Raw genomic sequence first — 18,052 nt, 5'->3', positions numbered from 1 at the left:
GCTGGTTGGGCAGGCAGCTCACTGCTCTGGGTTGTGTGATTCACCTCACTGTGTGTTCACTGTGTGCTGTGTGTTCACTAATTCGGTTAAATTGGGTTAAATGCAGAGAACTGAATTTCTCTCACGGGATCAAAAAAGTATATATTCTATTCTTCTATTCTATTCTATTCTAAGTAAACAAATAACAATATAGCTATTAATCATCAATAATAATAATTGCCTATAGTAACTTTGCTTTGTATTTGAAACAAAGTGCCTGTGGCCTACAACAAGTGTATAAGTTATTCATATAAATAAATAATAAAACTGAATGGTAAACTGAATAGTAAGCCTATATAGCCTATGTATAGCCTAGTTGTCTCTTGGGTTGGGTTGGGTCACTTCACAGTATCGCCTTGAGTGCCTTAATGAAGTGCTATGTAAATGCAAGTTGTTGTTGTTGGATTGGGAATATAATTCATCAAGGCAATTAATGGCAGGTAGGCTACAAACTCCATTATAGTCATGTCAGACAGACCAAGCCTGATAGTCTGGTTATCTGGATTTTTACCTTTTTGTCATGAATGACTCTCTTGTAGGTGCATGGGGGACCATGAAGGGCCTGTTTTCCGCAATTAGTTTGGTCACTGTTACATCAGCATCTCTCACAGCCTGCTTTCTTTCAGGCTCTGACTGGTTGAAGAAAGAGGTGAGGCATTCCATTACACCTCAGCCATTTCAGCTCTGACGCAAGCACATACTACTGTGGATGTGTTGAATGGGGTGTTTAAATAGACTGTAAATATAGAACAGTTTGTGGTTTCAACAGCACTCTTTTCTAAATGCTAAGATAAAAAAATAAGGAATTTTAAATTAATTTATTTGATAGGGACATGTTTGTCAAATCTACCAGAAGTTGAATGTGATGGATGTCATCATATAAACAAACAGCTTATGCCATTCTTTGCAGCCTAAACTCTACTGTTACTGCAATGGACAGTTCACTCATTCATTCAACTCATTCATTAAACCTTCACCCTCCCAATAAACATTAAGAATAAAATAATACCAATACTAAAATAAAATTTACTTTAAAACAGGTATAATTTGACAAAGGAAGGTTTGTGATTACAGATCTGAATTGAAGAAGTATGAGAGTTATTATTATTATTGTTATTATTATTATTATCATTATTATTATCATTATCTTTGAAGATTATTCCAAAGTAGGGGCACCATAACAAAAGGCTGACTTTCCCAACTCAGAATGGATATGAGGAACCTTGAGCATCAAACAGTCATTTGATCTGGTCTGATAGGGACCAATTCCAAAAAAAAGCATGTTTGAAATATGACATGGTAATTTCCCAACATGTGCAGATACCAATGCTTGTCTCTCCTCTCTGTCAAAGATGACCAACCCACTTTACCATATGACACAATGATGAGTGCTATAGCCATCACCAGCAATGAATCTCAAGGCAGAGTAGACTGAGTCCAGGGACTTAAGTGAACAAGCAGCATTCACATCAGAGTCCAGAACTGACATAAACACTGCTTCAACAACTTGCTTATACATCCTGGGAGGTTGGCTGTGTTTCTAGAAGCCAGTGTTAGTCTCAGTTTTTGGCTATAAGGTAATTGCATGAATGTGAGTTCCCCTGGATTGTTTCATTTTGTCTTCTGATACTGTACTGGAATGTCCATGGGATTTTTTTTTTATTTTAGATAACGTAAATATCCCCTTTTATTACAATTTTATTTTTCAATCTTTCACCTCAGGGACATGCCTATAGGGTACAAAAGGCCACCTGGACTCCTAAATTCCTTAAAATAATATTTGCTTTACATAATATTTTAAGATAAGATGTATAATAGCACGGGCCTATATGCATAATTTGACAAATTTTGAAAGAAATGCAAAAATTCAGCACAGAGACATAAAAGTGCCTGTATATAGTTGCAGAAACACCCATTTACATGTCAGATTTTACCTTCAGTAAAATAAGTTGGGTTTTCAGATAGGTAGGCTAGGCTACATGACATAGCCTACAAGCAACACCAGCATTGGCCTTCAGAAAATCCATCACTTCTTGCAGAGCCATAGCGCTATACTTATGTGGTTTATACTGCCCTCTGCTGGTTTCATTAGCTTCTGCAGTGACACATTTGAAATGAAGAAGGCCTCTGTTTTCGTCATGGGCAGCGCATATCGAGCTGTAATTGGCAACTTTAGGAAAAAAAAAATGGCAACTTTAGGTACAGTCTAACATTATGGTAATCAAGGAAAAATTATTTATTTCATTAAATAGGCGAGGGTGGGCCTCCTTCATCTTGGGGTGCGTTTCATGCAGCGTTTATACGTCCTCCCTCGCTCCTCGATGCCTCGATCCTCACTGATCTACATAAAGAATGATGGGGGGGGAAACAATGGGATAGTCTATCCAGTGTTAGTTATAGATCAGTGGGAACGCCCCTCGAGGATCGAGCATCGAGGATCGAGGAGGCATGATGAGAGGCACCCCTAGGACTTTCATTTAGCCATTTCCGGCTATTCATTGGGCCTTCACATGCACGCACAGATCTTTGATTTAAAGGCTAAAGTAGGCTAATGAAACCACTGATCATATGTCTACTAGCCAATCAGTGCAGCTGTTTGAAGCTCGATAATGCCTCTCACCTGTGCAACAGATGGGATGCGGCAGACGCAGGTGTTTCGGAATCATCGTTAGCGTAGCCAAGAATCACATGCCCAATAAATGTGGATCCAGCAGACGGATTGCTCATATCCTTCCGTTCTCAATAGAGAGGTGAGCTATTGTCTATTGTAGAATAGCCTACATTGTATTCAGTGCATGTTTTAATACCTGAAACTTTTTTGATTTATTTTTGTTAGTCTATGTCTTGTAAAAGTAAGTTGGATTTTGAGTTGGGGCCCATGCTTTATGCATTAATTTTTATAAATTACTTTTTTTTGTATCAAGGTTTCATCATCAGTAAGTTGTACTGCTTTAAAACGACTATTACTCACAGGTTCAAAATGTTGGGGAGCTTGCTGGTTGCCTTGTTCTGTGGAACCACTGTGGCCCTGATTGATCCTAATCTCGATGAACATTGGATGGTTTGGAAGAAGACTCATGGTAAAGTCTATCCCCACAAGGTAGGCCTGCCCTGTTTCTGGGTGGAGACCATGGTAAAGCACAACACAAAAAAAACCCACTGGACTTCATTTGTGTGGTCTTTAACTGGATTACTGCTGCCTTCATCCTTTACAGATTTGTAAAAAAAAAGTTGGTTCTAGGCCTTAAGTATCTGTTTCTGTTTGTCCTTGGTATGATTTAATGTGACTATAATGAAGTTGAAGTTTCACCGTGCTTGTTTGAACCCCTCTCGTCCAGTTTGAGGAGCTGAAGCGGCGCAGTATTTGGGAGGGCCATTTCAACATGATCGAGCAACACAACATGGAGTCATTCCTTGGCGTTCACTCATACCAGCTGGGCATGAACCATTTGGGTGACCTGGTAAGGTGCATCTCTGGGACACTGTTTGTGTATGAAAATGCTCTTCATGTATTCTACCCAGATGGCTGTTTGGCGCTACATCAAATGAAAGTTGTACCAGTACCCTATAAGAGTTTCTTCTGTTGTGTAATAGGCGTCAGAGGAGCTTGTTGCCATGCTCACCAGCACCCTGGAACCACGAGAACTGGACTTGGGCCCACGCAAATGGCCTCTACTTCTCCAGACGCCCCTGCCAAAGTCTGTCGATTGGAGGACCAAAGGTTTGGTGACTGAAGTGAAGATGCAGGTTTGTAATGTCCCTTGTGGATTAGGCCCTGTGAGCAGGGTCATCCTTGACTAGACTGTGTAGCCTGTATGGGCCTCCTTACACCAAACAACTTTGACCAAATTTGGGTAAAGATTCTTGAAAGATTGCAGTCTTAACGAATGCCCCTCATTCAAGCTTTATTCAAAAGACTACAATCTCTTAAGAATCTTTCCCAAATCTTGTCAAAGTCTGTCAGTGTAAGGTAGGCGTTAGCTGATCTCTCTCGTCTGCTGGTTTGTGTTTTAGGGACACTGTGGTTCCTGTTGGGCCTTCAGTGCAGTGGGAGCCCTGGAGGGGCAGCTGAAGAAGACGTCCGGCTCGCTGGTGTCCCTGAGCGCCCAGAACCTGGTGGACTGCGCTGCCAAGTACAGGACCTACGGCTGCAACGGCGGCTTCATGACCAACGCCTTCCGATATGTGATCGACAACCAAGGCATCGACTCTGAGAAGGACTATCCATATGAGGGCAAAGTAGGTTCCTGCTGCCCCCCACCTCCTATCCATATGAGGGCAGAGTAGGTTCCTGCTGCCCCCCCCCCCCTTACCTCCTATCCATTTGAGGGTAGAGTAGGTTCCTACCCCCTCCCCTTTACTGCCTATCCATATGAGGGCAGAATAAGTTCCTGCTCCCCTCCCCCTTACCTATCCAGATGCAAGCATGGTGCCAAGTGCCTGATGGAGAATTTGGGCCGTAAGATGGGACTATAGTTCTGGACAACCCCCCGCCCTTCTCTGGGGGCACACTGTCAGTGCTGAGCCCTTAGTCGTCCTAACATTTCCCTGCCTAGCGGCACACCTGGCTCTGTAGCTTTAGCAAGAATATTCAAGTGTGAATTAAGGGATTCTGCTTTATGATCCAGTGTTGAGTCCTGTACGGTCTTGATTGCAAATGTTGCTGAACGTTTTGTCTCCTCTGTTCCCCATACGCTCAAAACAGGAAGGCCATTGTCGTTATAACCCCAGCTATCGAGCAGCTAATTGCACCAGCTACAACTGCCTACCAAAGGGGGATGAACAGGCGCTTAAAGAGGCGGTCACTCACATCGGCCCAATTGCTGTCGCTATTGATGCCTCTCGGCTGACGTTCATTTTTTACCGCAGTGGTAAGCAGTGTTCCTCTAAAGGTCGTTGAAAAAAGCTTTTTAACCCAACTCTGATAGTTTGGTCTTGGCCAGACTAAAATGGCTGTAACTGGGTCAACTGTCACAACCTTCATGGTGTCTCTTTGTGTGTTCCAATAGGAGTGTACAGGGATCCAACGTGTTCCAAAAATGTCAACCATGGAGTGCTGGTGGTTGGCTATGACACTCTTAAAGGACATGACTACTGGCTGGTTAAAAACAGGTTTGCTGATTACTTCCCTAAGACCTATTTTGCTCTCCTGGGCCAGGTGGAGGGTGTTATCACTGCATCAAGTCTTTGCCCATTTGAAATTGCCACAAGGCTGTGACATTTGAGTTTTGATACTGAAGTGTTTTATTTCCTCAACAGCTGGGGCAGAGGTTATGGCGAAAGGGGCTACATCAAGATTGCAAGAAACAATGGCAATGAGTGTGGCATTGCCCTCTTCCCCTGTTACCCAATTATGTGAGCTTAAAGAAAAACAATAATTGTATTGTCTAAAATTTTTAAACTCTTTCAATAAATATTTTTTTACTGTCTATTCCTATGGTCATGTGTTAATTATCAGCAAATGGCATCTCTTTTCCAAATGTCCCATGACTTCCTTAATACAGTGTGTTCTGTCCTGAGCACACGGTGTTGCCAGTATCGGTGTCCTTGTTGGTGTGTGCACAGTTGAATTGGTCGATACATTTGACTACTTTGTGAAGACCCTTCAGGCTGCCGGTGTCCTGTTGGCGCTTGTTTGCTTGAGTTGGTTTCCTTGTGTGAACTCCTGCCCATGTTGCCACCACAGCAGGGTGGTTTATGAGCTAGTTCTGCAAACTAGTTTCCTGGTGTTGTGTTTCCAAATCCTGTACTTTCTGGATATATTGGCTAGGACTTGCTAGGCTGCACTCACCTGCTCCGTACAAAGTAACTGAAATTACAGTTCTTGTACTGCAGTTTTTCTGAAGTCCAATACAGTGCAGTAATATTTTGTGTCCAAAAAAAAAGCATTTTGTGTAAGTATGTGTAGCGCAACACAAGGTTGCATTTCCTGCATGTAAACGGCAAATGATTTTTAGTGCACAGGTAGAACTAATATGTAAGGATGTTTTACATCCTGAAGTTGAGATTTGTCAGCTCTGCCTCGGAGGAAGTCAATTTTTGCAAACATGAGCAACCAAGGCCAGTTACCACAACTTCCTTTTTATTCCTAAATGAGACTATTGGAGTACTCTTCTTTTTTTTTTTAATTTTTTTTTTTTTTTAGAATAAGTCAGTTTGTGGTTTCATGTTGAGTCAAAATGGGTCATCCTTACCTAAGCACTGTAGTCAGAGGTTAAAGCAGAGTAATGAAGGATCTTTGCTGTAGTCTACCTCCAAGGCACTGCTGTTACCTTCATATTGGTTGCAACTTTAACATGTCATGATCTCTACATCATTATTGTGATTAAAACATATTGGTAACAGCCAGAATACTAATCTATGTGGACAAGGTAAGGAATGTCTTAAATAGTGACTATAAGCCTGTATTTGGGAGTGATTGATGCAGAGCATTCAGCTTTTAAGAATAAGTGTCATTCAGAAATAAATCAGTGTTTGCCTTTTTTCCACAGATTTAATACAATTCATACCTTCCTGCAGATCTACTGAGTGTGCGAGATTAAGAAAATGTGCCATACAAAAGTGTAATGTTTTTTTCTTCTGACTGGCTCTAAGATTAATGATTAGAAAATAAAGCCCAAGACCATTGGACAGCGTTGGTTCCGATCCACTTCCTCATCTCCAGCTGGGGAGTGACCGTAAACTGAGGAAGGGGACTCTGCCATCAATGTCAATAGAACATAGTAAACAGGCCAAGAATCATACAGAAGGCCTGCTGCTGTGTATATACAGTCTATAAAGCAGCATACATGAGACTTTCATTGATACATTCTTCAAAGTTAAAAGGACCCCAAGACCATAAATAGAATAGAAATAAAATCATAAATAGAAAAATAAGTTACCTTCGATTTTTGTTTTTAAAAAGATACAAACAAACAAAAATAGAGACCCAAACACATCACTCTGACACTTCATTCTCTTCTGCTAATGGCTTCATCTCAAGGATGAACGAGTACTAAGCCATTGCCCCTGAGGAGGGGAAAGTGTTCCCATCTCTGTGAGTAGCCGAGAAGAGAGCAAGAGTGCAAGGTTTGGGAAAGGCCTCTCCGTCAACTACACCTTCCACACATATACACACACACACACACACATACCCATGAACACACGTACACACACACACACGCACGGCCCTCTCTCCCTCAGGCGTTGCTGGCGGCCAACACGGCCCAGATCATCTCGTCGGCGGGCGAGGTGCTCTTGCAGGCCTGCGCGTCGGCGTCCGCCTCCAGCACGGTCTTGGAGCGCTCGGACGCCGTGTCGAAGCGCTCGTCCGACAGCGAGCCCAGCGAGCTCTCCAGCACGTCGGAGGCGTGCGCCAGCACCATCAGGGCCAGCGTGCGGCGGTCCAGGCGCTGCGGCTCGCCCGCCCAGCGGTCCAGCAGGCCGTCCTGCAGCTTGGCCACCAGCTGCTCCTTCTGGCCGCTGTTGCTCAGCGGGTGCGTGGTCATGTCGAAGAACAGGAAGTTCTGCTTCTCCGTGGTCAGCACGCCCTTCTCCACCAGGCTCTTGGCCAGGCGCTCGCGCACGTTGCGCATCTGGTAGTGCATTCGCATCGGGTTCCACGTCTCGCCTGGTGGGGGGTGGGGGTGGGGGGGGGACACGCATCAGAACATGCAAGACACACATGAACTACAACTGACATTCACTCAGTGTTGTGTACAGTATGTACTTCACAGAGGTGTAAAACTCCAGCTTCAGTGAGTAAACGCCCGACCGTGCACTTGTGATCATCAATTAGCTGCTCTACCTACTGTAGCTGAAGAGTTGTGCTAACTAGAATCAGCTGGTTTAAATGAATGGTTGGCACAGATATGTGGTAGGACTTTTACTCACTGAAGCTGGAGTTTTCCACCTCTGGTACTTCATTAAAAGGTGTTTTTTATACACACACACACACACACACACACACACACACACACACACACACAAACACACATAAATCACTTACATTACAAAGGAAGATGATGAATAAATTAATAAATAGTCTAAATTAAAGAGGAATAATGCAGGATTGGCGATTTCATCTCTGGTTTCGGTTTCGTTTTTCGTTTTCGCTCGTTTTATGCTTGCATATTTCTCTGCAGAGCTTCCCTGACAGCTTTAGCGTGTATATTTATACATATATAGGCTATATATAAATATATAAATTGCAAGCGTGGTTCTTCTTGTTCCTTTCGCGTCTCTGACTTCCAGATGTAAACAGCAGACGATCGTTTATCAGAAAGTTGCAAGGTTGTAATAGCGGAGAGGGACACTAGGGGCGGGAGGAAATGTGACTGTTTTCGATAAAACTGGTCAGTCAAGCAAAACAACGATTTCTAAGCGATTTTATGACTATGAAAAAGTTGCATAGGGTCTCTTTAATAAAGAGTAAGACAAAACAAATTGCCTAGTAGCCCAATGAAATGCACTACAGATTGATGTACTGTAGTATCTTTACAATTTTTTTTTTATGAATCTATATGAAGACATGTTTGGAAAGAGGAGAAACAATTCAATCTGATTTAAACTAAATTACATTTTGTTTAACTTACATGTTGACAATGATTGGTTTTGATTGTCATAGGTAGCGTTATTGCATGCCTTAGTTACAATACAGAATTATTCCCCTGCAATTGAGAGCTCCTGTAACCGCATGTGCATTTCAAAACATTGCAACGTGAAATGACACAAAAAGCAACTTAGTGAATACTGTAGGTCCTGTCGACATCTTAGTGAATACTGTAGGTCCTGTCGATGTCCTGTCGACATCTTCTAAGCTGCTACTTTTAGGGCTAAAATGCAAAGTGAATTACTCAAAACATAAGGTGTCCTAAAGTTAAGAGTGACACACCCACTATTTTAAGGAGTTTCTCCTAAATTCGCCAGTTAGGAGCTACTTTTAACCTTAAAATTCTTTGTGAATACAGCCCCAGATTTTTGTAAACTAAGACTAAAACATAAAAAGCAATCCTTTGTTCTGTGACACACAGAAGAGGAAGTAGATTTAACCATGGTGACCTCAAAGCCATGCATGGTGCTATTTAATCATTCCGTGACCATTCATGAATTCCATTCTATAAAGGGCACTGAACCATTCATGAGTTCCATATGCTGTATGTGCTCTATCTATATGTCAAATATCTAACCTGGCTATCACCAGACCAAGCTCAATCTTTACCTCCGCCAAGGTTATGTTTTCATCGGGGTTTGTTGGTTTGTTTGCCGATTTGTTTGTTGGTTTGTTTAGTTGTTTATCTATCTGTTTGTTTGTTCGCAAGATAACTGAAAAAGTTATGGATAGAATTGAAAAAACTGCGATGTTTAAGGCAGTCAAAAGTCCGAGGCACACCGATGTAGTGAAAAAAGTAAAAAATCCTTTATTGCATTGGATAAAAAGCCTACGCGTTTCGACTCTACTGAGTCTTCCTCAGGGCAATCCAAAAGTTATGGATAGATTCTGATGAAATTGTCAGGGAAGGTCTGAAATGACCCAATGAAAGAAACTATTACATTTTGGGAGTGATCCGTATCACCGTCTGGATGCAGGAGGAGGTTATAAGTTCTGTTGGCGGTTTGTGCTCTCTGAGTGCTTTTCTAGTTTAAGATTGAACATTAGGCTGTGGAGTCTACTCTGTATTTTCTACTGCACACAAGTACAAATATAATGAATTAAGACCTTTTTAAAACCTGTATGAGTAAAAATGAATACCAATCGCATATTTCTAAATTCAAATTGAGAGTGTACCTGAAAAAAAAGGCCTCTCCCTTATAACATCAAATGAGCACTTGTTTCTTTTTTTTACTCTGAATTCACAGAAAGTAGCCTACTGCCATAATTTAGTTCATTTTAATCCACTTAACACCTTCATATCAACATATAACGATTGCTCTGAAATGCAAATTACATAGAGTATGTTCAAGCAGACTTAGCACTGTAGACTGTACAAAGGTGGGAATGTCTTGCAGGGGCATGGCCACAGGCACTCGTTGTTCCTTCACCTCTCATTATGATTACAGGTTTAGCTGAAATAATTACTTTTCCATGTTTGTTTGTATTTAAAGCTAAAACGGGATTATGGAAAACAATGCAAAAGTCTAGGCCTACCCTTTGGTTGAGGTTATAAACAGGGAGACTACTATGCAAAGGACCTTGTGAATGGTCCTCAGTTGAGTAGCCAGACAGACATGCAGAGTGAAAATGGGGGATGAGAATTCAACAGGGCTGGTGCTGACTTGTGGCATTAGGCCACACATTCTATTCTATCATTCCGGCTCGCTATATCATTTAGTCAATGGATGAAAGCAAGGGAACTGATTGGTCGGAAAAGTTTTCAGGTGGCTCAAAGCTCATTGGCAAGACAACTTACAGTATAAAAGAGGAGAAAATAGTACAAGCACATTTTCAATGTCAGAAAAACAAAATTGCGAATGTAAACAACAACCGTTCTACTCCAGATCAAATTGAATGCCTGCCCTCATACAATTCCAGACATTTGAAGACATTTTTTAAGGTCTTAAATATCAGAAGTGAAATTTCTGAGGAAGACATTTTACGACGACATATGAAAACGACATGATGGATCTGACTTGGGACTGTGCTGGTATGGTCTGACTGTTCTGTTCCCTAATAAGAATCCATCATCAAGTAGGAATCACCCAATAATTTGTCCCAAATGATTCAACTGGACACTTGGGGAACACAAACATAAGCTTCTATCCAGTTCAACGGCTGAATGACAATTCTGTCTGATGACTACTGGCTGACAGCGTCTTATTTTCAATAATTACTGGTTTACGACAACCTCTTGGGCCTCCTGGGTAAGGTGTGTTTACCTAGAGGCGTGTTAACCAAATGTCTGTAATCTGAGATAGGACTGTCTGTTCTGAGTTCTCCCAGTAATGAGGCTAAGAAACAGGTGAAGCGTGATTGGTCCCTTCCCAGAGGAACTCAAAACTGGTATTTCCCGGTTGTACAAGATGACTACTACTATGTGGACTTTTCCTGTGGAATGTATGGTTTTATTTTTATTTATTTATTTATTTTTTTACTTTTTTGTTTGTTTGTTTGTGGAGTTTTGTGTTAACTTAAGTGTTAACTATATTTGTGTATTTGTCTGAAATCACAATAAAAAACATTGACCAAAAAACCCCCTGGTATTTCCCTTCTGTTGGGTGTGAGGGGGGGTGGACCGACCTGTCAGTAACTGGATCCAGCTGCTCACAGTCTCGGGGGGCTCCGTGGCCTTCATGTGCTTAAGGGCCTCGTCCAGCAGCACGTCCCCCGTGGGGGCATCTGACCGCAACAACACCTAGAGAAGGAGAGACAGTGACAACTTTACACACACGCACACACACACTAACACAAATACACGCTAACACACACACACACACACACAGGTCCCCCGTGGGGGCATCTGACCGCAACAACACCTAGAGAAGGAGAGACAGTGGCAACTTTACACACACACTAACACAAATACATCAAGAATCAAGAAAGCACAACAACGTCTTCATCTGCTCAGAAAACTCAGGACATTTCAGGTCAGCAAGGACGTACTAACTTTGGTCTACCGCTCCCTCATTGAATCAGTTCTCACTTTCAACATATCTTCCTGGTACAACCAACTCACCATCAAGCACAAAACAAGACTCTCCCGGATAGTAAACCATGCTGCCAAAATAACTGGTTCCCCCCACACCCCCTATCTGAGCTGTACAGTCGCTCAGTGATCAGGAAAGCCAACCTGATCACAGCGGACCACTCTCACCCCCTCCATCACTCCTTCCAGCTACTACCATCAGGCAGGCGTTTCAATGTACCACTGGCCCGGAAGAATATTTACAAGAAATCCTTCATCCCTTCTGCAATAACCATACTGAACAACACAAAATGATTACCACAGCTGATACCTCAACACCCCATGTCTTGTCCTTATGTGTCTGTGTGAATGTTTATTTGTGATTGGAGCCTTGTCAAAGAAAATTTTCTGTAACCCTTGTGTAACAGACAATAAAGTACTATCTAATCTATCTAATCTAATCTAACACACACACACAGGTCCCCCGTCGGGGCGTCTGACCGCACCAACACCTGAAGAAGGAGGGACAGTGGCAACTTTACACACACACACACACACACACACACACACACACACACACACACACACACACACTAACAGAAACACACACATACACACACTCTCTCTCTCTCACACACACACACACACACACACACACACATACAAACGCTAACACACACACACTCTAACTGTCTCTCACACTCTAACAGCGAAGCTACACCGGGCGCATAACTGAAGCGTTTTGTTTGCGTTGCGACTGCTGCAACAATTAGCTTCCACTGTTATCAACGTACATTCGAAAAAAAAATGACCCTGTCACACACACACACACAAACTCACACATTCATTTTCTCTTACACACCTTAGCCAAACAAATGCATGCCTGCTGTCGTAATGCGGCACAGTTTGTGAAATACTGAAGGAAGGCAATAGGATGTACTTCCGTTCATTCTTAACCTTTTGTTCTTCAGTTTGTTCAACCTTTGCATGATAATGGTCAATACAAAAACTGGTTTGATCAACTAATGAGCTCAACGTCACATGGAAACCTTCCATTTTGATCTCTGTGAGACTTCTCAATGTGAACCAGGTGTGTGTGTGTGTGTGTGTGTGTGTGTGTGTGTGTGTGTGTGTGTAGGGGGGGGGGGGGGGGGGGGGGCGTTATGATGCGACCTGAATACACTGTGTGTATAGAACGTATATGTGACCACGAAAAGACAGATGAGTCTGTCCTCAGTATAGTAGGCACTCACATTAACTAGTCTTTGGGTTTGATGTCAAAAGGGCTGATTTTAAGGCAAATGTTTCCAAATTTCTCCAGGCTCAACATCGTACCTTCAGCAAGGAACGTCAACGACCTGACTTAACTCCAAACCCATTACTTCCACCAGCACAACCAGATAAGTCTCCCTCTTTCTTATCTGTTTGAACAGCCTGGCTATGGAACGTATGCCAACCTTACTGGCAGAGGCACAGTTTTGGGTACAGACATGTGCAGATCATTCTGTGATCATTCACACACACATTCACACACACACACACACACACACACACACACACACACACACACACACACACACACACACACACACACACACACACACACACACACACACACACACACACACACACACACACACACACACACACACACACACACAGACACAGACACAGACACTTTACAGCGGTCTTTCCGTCAATGCCACCAGACTCCAAACCCTTGGCAAACATTAAAGGCTTAAACAGATCCTGCTTCATTTATGAGCCTCACTGGTCAGATGTGTCCATAGTCTTAATTCTCACAGGCAATGTAGGCCACACCAGGCACGTACTGTAACTGAAGCGTTCAGTTCGTAGAGTGTATACTGCAACAATTAGCTTCCACTCTAATCAACAGGGCTAATCAACGCTCTGCAAACAGCTGGAGCACCAGGTGTAGCCTGGCTGTTAAGAGTGAAAGGTATCTTTTATATCTGCCTGCCAACGATACACACCTTGAAAAGCAATACTCAAATCTCAAATACGGTTACTCAAATATGGGTCAAATCTGTTCATTAAATGCCAATCAGTTGTGCCAAGGCATCTGCAGATCCAGTGGCACTTTGTGTGGGGTGTAACAAGCAGAGTGTGCGTATGTGTTAGTGTGAAGTCTCATTAGCTTTACACCTACTGTAACCCTACTCATTGCTGCTGTGAGAACTTTATAATAGCTATAACCAACTTTATAACTGTAAATATCTGTGGGATCCTACTGGCCCATCCAGATCAAAGCAACACTAAAGCACTTTCCCTCTGTCACACACGCTATTTGTTTATCCAGCAAATAACAATAACCACAGACAAGGTAGAGTATGTTGCATGATTTTACAAAAGTATGATGTATTGCGACATCGAAGCAAGACAAATTTGTAGTTTCTTATGTCTCATTTCATGCAACTACAGATACGGTACCCGATCTGGTAAAGTTACATAGTGCGGTTATAGCCAATAGAGGGCCACAAAGTGAAAGCATAAGTGCCGATCACCCTGTTACGAGTTGATGAACCGCTGAAATGATTTTGGAAACATTATTTTAAGGTGCGTAAAACTCTCGTGTTGATTTAAGTATTGTGTGAGTAAGCATGCAAGAGATATAAATAAAACAAGAGCAAGCCAGTGTGAGAGAGAAAGAGAGAGCAATAAAGAGAAAGAGAAAGAGAGAGAGAGAGAGAAGATGGAGGGAGAGAAAACCTTGCGGTCCAGGAGCCTCCTCTTCCTCATGGTGGGCGGCTCCAGGTGAATGCGCCCCCTGATAGCCAGCTCGATCATAATGCCGCCTCGCAGCCCAGAGGAGATGTTGTCATTCCAGAACGATGTGTAGCCCTGAAACAGTAAACCGTGGGGCACAACCATGAAACCACAGCACACACGCTGGGTTTAGATCTTGATCTTGCTCATATTTCTAAGCTCATTCATGAAAAATTGGCAAAGGAAATCTGGCTGGATTTCCATCGGCTTTGTGAAGCGAATTAAAAGGAACACAAAAGGAATTTTGAATAGCTTTCGGCCTTCTCATGGCACCATTGATAGAAATGTTCAGTTAAATGTCATGTGTTGTCATTAGATTCTCGTTCAAGTTTAACGGAAATAAACTTATTTTACCCATACAAGTTGGGTGTTAATCCATTTGCTTCTGTCAATTAAATATCTTCTTGCACAATTCCACTGTTTCTGTATATCATTTCAATGCAGAGGAATGCTCAAATTTGCATAAGTGGCTAAAAGGAGTCCCAGGTACTACATGCACAAAAGGCATGTAACATGGCCAGTTCTATCTTGGCAAATCTGCATGTTTCTATTGTTAGAAGACCTGTTCTGCCTTTAAGCAAAACTACATGCCATTTAAATGTCACCATTAACGGCATCCTATGATCCTATTTAAGATATGTTTGGGCTTCTCTAGAGCTCGCCCTAGAGTTGCGATATATTTACATTTTACTTTGCTGTTGTAAATAGTCCACTTCTCATAGCTTGTTCATGCAAAGGACTAACAACAAGAAAAGTCGATCTCCAAAGAGCTACACCTACTGACAAGATAATGTTTCACGATTCTCGCGAGATTTATTCAAGTTGGAAATTCTTGAAGTTGCATTGCTGGTTATTTCGTTAGCGAGTCAGCGACTCCCTACAATCCCCCTATTACGTCCCTTAAGTTTGTTTACCATCAAATTGGCTGTGTAGAGGTTATATTATGGAAATTCTATGACAATGTTTTGCTAACTGCAACAGTTGGCCTTCTAGTGAATGGTTCACGGTGCACTTTACCACAACCTGTCTGTAGTAAAGTGTTAGACTCTTAGTTCACATTGTCACTCTATTATTTCAGAGTCAGTCAACTGTCAACTACTGTCATCATGGCCATTCTGGTAAATCTATAGATATGGCAAGCATTCCACTCTGAACGAAAGGGTGGGATCTGTCTGAGAAAGAAAGATATGGCTTTTGTTTGTCTGCACCAAGTTACACAGTGACCTGAGGAGGAGATTAGTGATATCATTACAAGTTAATCAAACTATGTCAACGTATCCTATGAAACATGACCAAATTAGATGAGCGGGTCCGAGAAGCCCTGTGCATGGCCCTGAACATGACTAGGTCAAACAACTAGTCTACAAGATCAAACACTCTAGACTAAAAGCGATGATGTGGCAACCTTATGTGAGGCACAGGCTGAAGAATGAGAATCTGTGTGGCCTAAGATTTGAGATGCATCCTTCAGGCGAAAATCTGACCAACCCTGTTAGACCAGTTTGGTCCCTTAATGGATTCAAGCAGCAAACTCCCACCTCACCCACACAAACACAAGCCATTTTATCCAAATTCTTAAACTGGAAAGACTGCTATGCTTAACCACAGTGACTGCACCATTCACAAAGTCTTGCATAGCCTTCTAGGGAGATAATGTAAGATAACCTAAGTCTGTCAATGCAAGACATTATAAATCTAAAAAATATCTCATGTACAACAGTTCAGGGGATAACTATTTGACAGTGAAACCCAAAGTTACCACTCATAACTACTTATTATTGCACAAATTAGCATTCATAACCCTACACACAGCTCTGGAACAAATGAGAGACCACTACACATTTTTATGTCATCCTACGGTTGCTGAGTGACATTCGAATGAGTTGATATTGAAATTTGCAGTGGTCTCTTCATTTTGAATGACCGTCAACTCATCCGAATGTCACTCAGCAACCGTAGCATGACAGAAAATGTGCAGTGGTCTCTTAATCTCCCCCCCCCCCCCCCCCACACACACACACAGCTGTAGCCTTTATCAAAAGATTATTACTACAATGATAAGTGACAATAATTGAAAGCAGCGAGTAAGTTGCAGACTGACAGGACGGTACCTCTTTGTCTTTGAGACCCAACAGCAGTATTTCCTCCATAAGAGTGAGTCGGAGAGCCTTGGAGGAGTCATAGTCATTCTCTTCGTCTGAGTGACCACCACCCTGGCTGTCCTCATCCTCAGGATCGTGTCTGCCCACCATGGACGAATCTGCAGCACGCTTGCCTCGTCGGATGAGGGTGGTCGTCATCCTGAGTGACAGCCAGGACCACCACCTGAACTTAACTGTACAGGGTTGTGAAGAATTTATTCTATTTATTTATTAACTCATACCATGCAAAAAACAATTATATTAACATCACATCGAGTTTCTATGGCTACAGCTTGATTTATAATCAACTTAATCAATCATTAAGTTTACCCCAGGATTCATCAGAGATCAAATGCCTAATAGGGTCAACTTCCGCCAAGACCCTTTCTTTTTCAGCCCTGTAACCACGTTTCTTTGCAGTGGTAGGAAGTCAACTGCATGTTACACTATGGATGCCATCGTAAATGACATGACTGAAATTGTAACTGATTGGTGAAGTAGGCTGGTGGTGAAGTTTATCCAGCGATTTACCTTGAATAATAGAACCATTCACCTTAAAATGATAACCTCAGTCAAGGTAATGCAAAGTGTAAATGCAATCATCTTGTTTTTTCTTTACAGTTTGTGGCTAATGTGAGTTGTGTGGTCCTAACCTTAACCCATGTCTCGAAACCCAGAAGACGAACTTGGTTCATTCAGTAACCACAAGCATTATAAATAGGCCTATCACCATGGCTATAAATCAAGGTGGTTCACCTGAGTTTATTTGCAACAATGAAGCATGTTCAGTTCACGGTCAGTGGACGTTTACGGACAGATATCGATATGCCTAAACATTATAGCAACAGGTCTTTCCGCCAAAACACAATTACAACGACAGCTGAGTTATCATACGGTATGTGTTTACGTTAGATTTAAAATGCATACAACGTAATTAAAAGTTGGCATAACTCAGCTGTATATTATACGGTTCATGAGATTTGCAAATCTGGTGATTATCTCTACAATGACTGAGTACGAAATAATTCATAACAGAATTCCTTGTCTTTCTCGTCTTGTGAGTTACGGGGCTGTCGGTGAGAGAGGCACTAGCTAACGTTAATTAGGCTACGTTAACCCTAGCGATAACTTACAGTAGCTAGGTCGCAAAATCTTAGCAACAGATAAACACTGCCTAATTGACTTACCATGCTAAAAGTATATCGTATTAAAACATGAATATCATAATGAGAAGAGCTCTATATACCGTGTTCAATCCAAATAACCTTACCCGGGAAACTTAGGTGTGACAGGGAAATCGATGTCCGGTTCCAAGAAAGGTAGCCTAAGTCACCTGCTCACCGTGTGAGAACACCGCTGGAAATATGTTTCTCTCTCACTGCCAGGCAAGTACTGCATGATGTCTCCGTGATGTGATGCGACAAGAAGGTAGGTCTACAGCGCCCCCCCTCTACCGGTCATTAGAGCACAGTACACTGCTGAAAT

At 42.2% G+C, this 18,052-nt stretch overlaps 2 protein-coding genes across 4 annotated transcripts; one reads left to right on the top strand and one right to left on the bottom strand.

Moving 5' to 3' along the window:
- The first annotated feature begins 2,655 nt into the window (after window positions 1-2,655).
- LOC134072753 (cathepsin S-like) lies at window positions 2,656-5,470 on the top strand. 2 transcript variants are annotated; one of them, XM_062529588.1, is made up of 8 exons: window positions 2,656-2,789; window positions 3,013-3,139; window positions 3,378-3,500; window positions 3,634-3,786; window positions 4,054-4,278; window positions 4,745-4,910; window positions 5,049-5,151; window positions 5,299-5,470. In XM_062529588.1, exons 1-8 carry the CDS (start codon window positions 2,671-2,673, stop codon window positions 5,396-5,398), a joined length of 1,116 nt encoding a protein of 371 aa, XP_062385572.1. In that variant the 5' UTR covers window positions 2,656-2,670; the 3' UTR covers window positions 5,399-5,470. The 2 variants fall into 2 exon arrangements, with proteins under 2 accessions (XP_062385572.1, XP_062385573.1); XM_062529589.1 differs by lacking the exon at window positions 2,656-2,789 and adding an exon at window positions 2,805-2,891.
- Window positions 5,266-17,994, bottom strand: golph3l (golgi phosphoprotein 3-like). 2 transcript variants are annotated; one of them, XM_062529591.1, is made up of 5 exons: window positions 17,838-17,994; window positions 16,538-16,761; window positions 14,370-14,501; window positions 11,255-11,369; window positions 5,266-7,648 (listed from the first exon to the last, which is right to left on the bottom strand). In XM_062529591.1, exons 2-5 carry the CDS (start codon window positions 16,724-16,726, stop codon window positions 7,218-7,220), a joined length of 867 nt encoding a protein of 288 aa, XP_062385575.1. In that variant the 5' UTR covers window positions 16,727-16,761; window positions 17,838-17,994; the 3' UTR covers window positions 5,266-7,217. The 2 variants fall into 2 exon arrangements, with proteins under 2 accessions (XP_062385575.1, XP_062385576.1); XM_062529592.1 differs by having other exon boundaries at window positions 17,755-17,850.
- Window positions 17,995-18,052: the final 58 nt, after the last annotated feature.

Source organism: Sardina pilchardus, chromosome 24 (genome assembly GCF_963854185.1).
Source record: "Sardina pilchardus chromosome 24, fSarPil1.1, whole genome shotgun sequence".
In the NCBI taxonomy this organism is placed as follows: domain Eukaryota; kingdom Metazoa; phylum Chordata; class Actinopteri; order Clupeiformes; family Clupeidae; genus Sardina; species Sardina pilchardus.
This window is presented reverse-complemented; position numbering and strand designations above follow the sequence as displayed.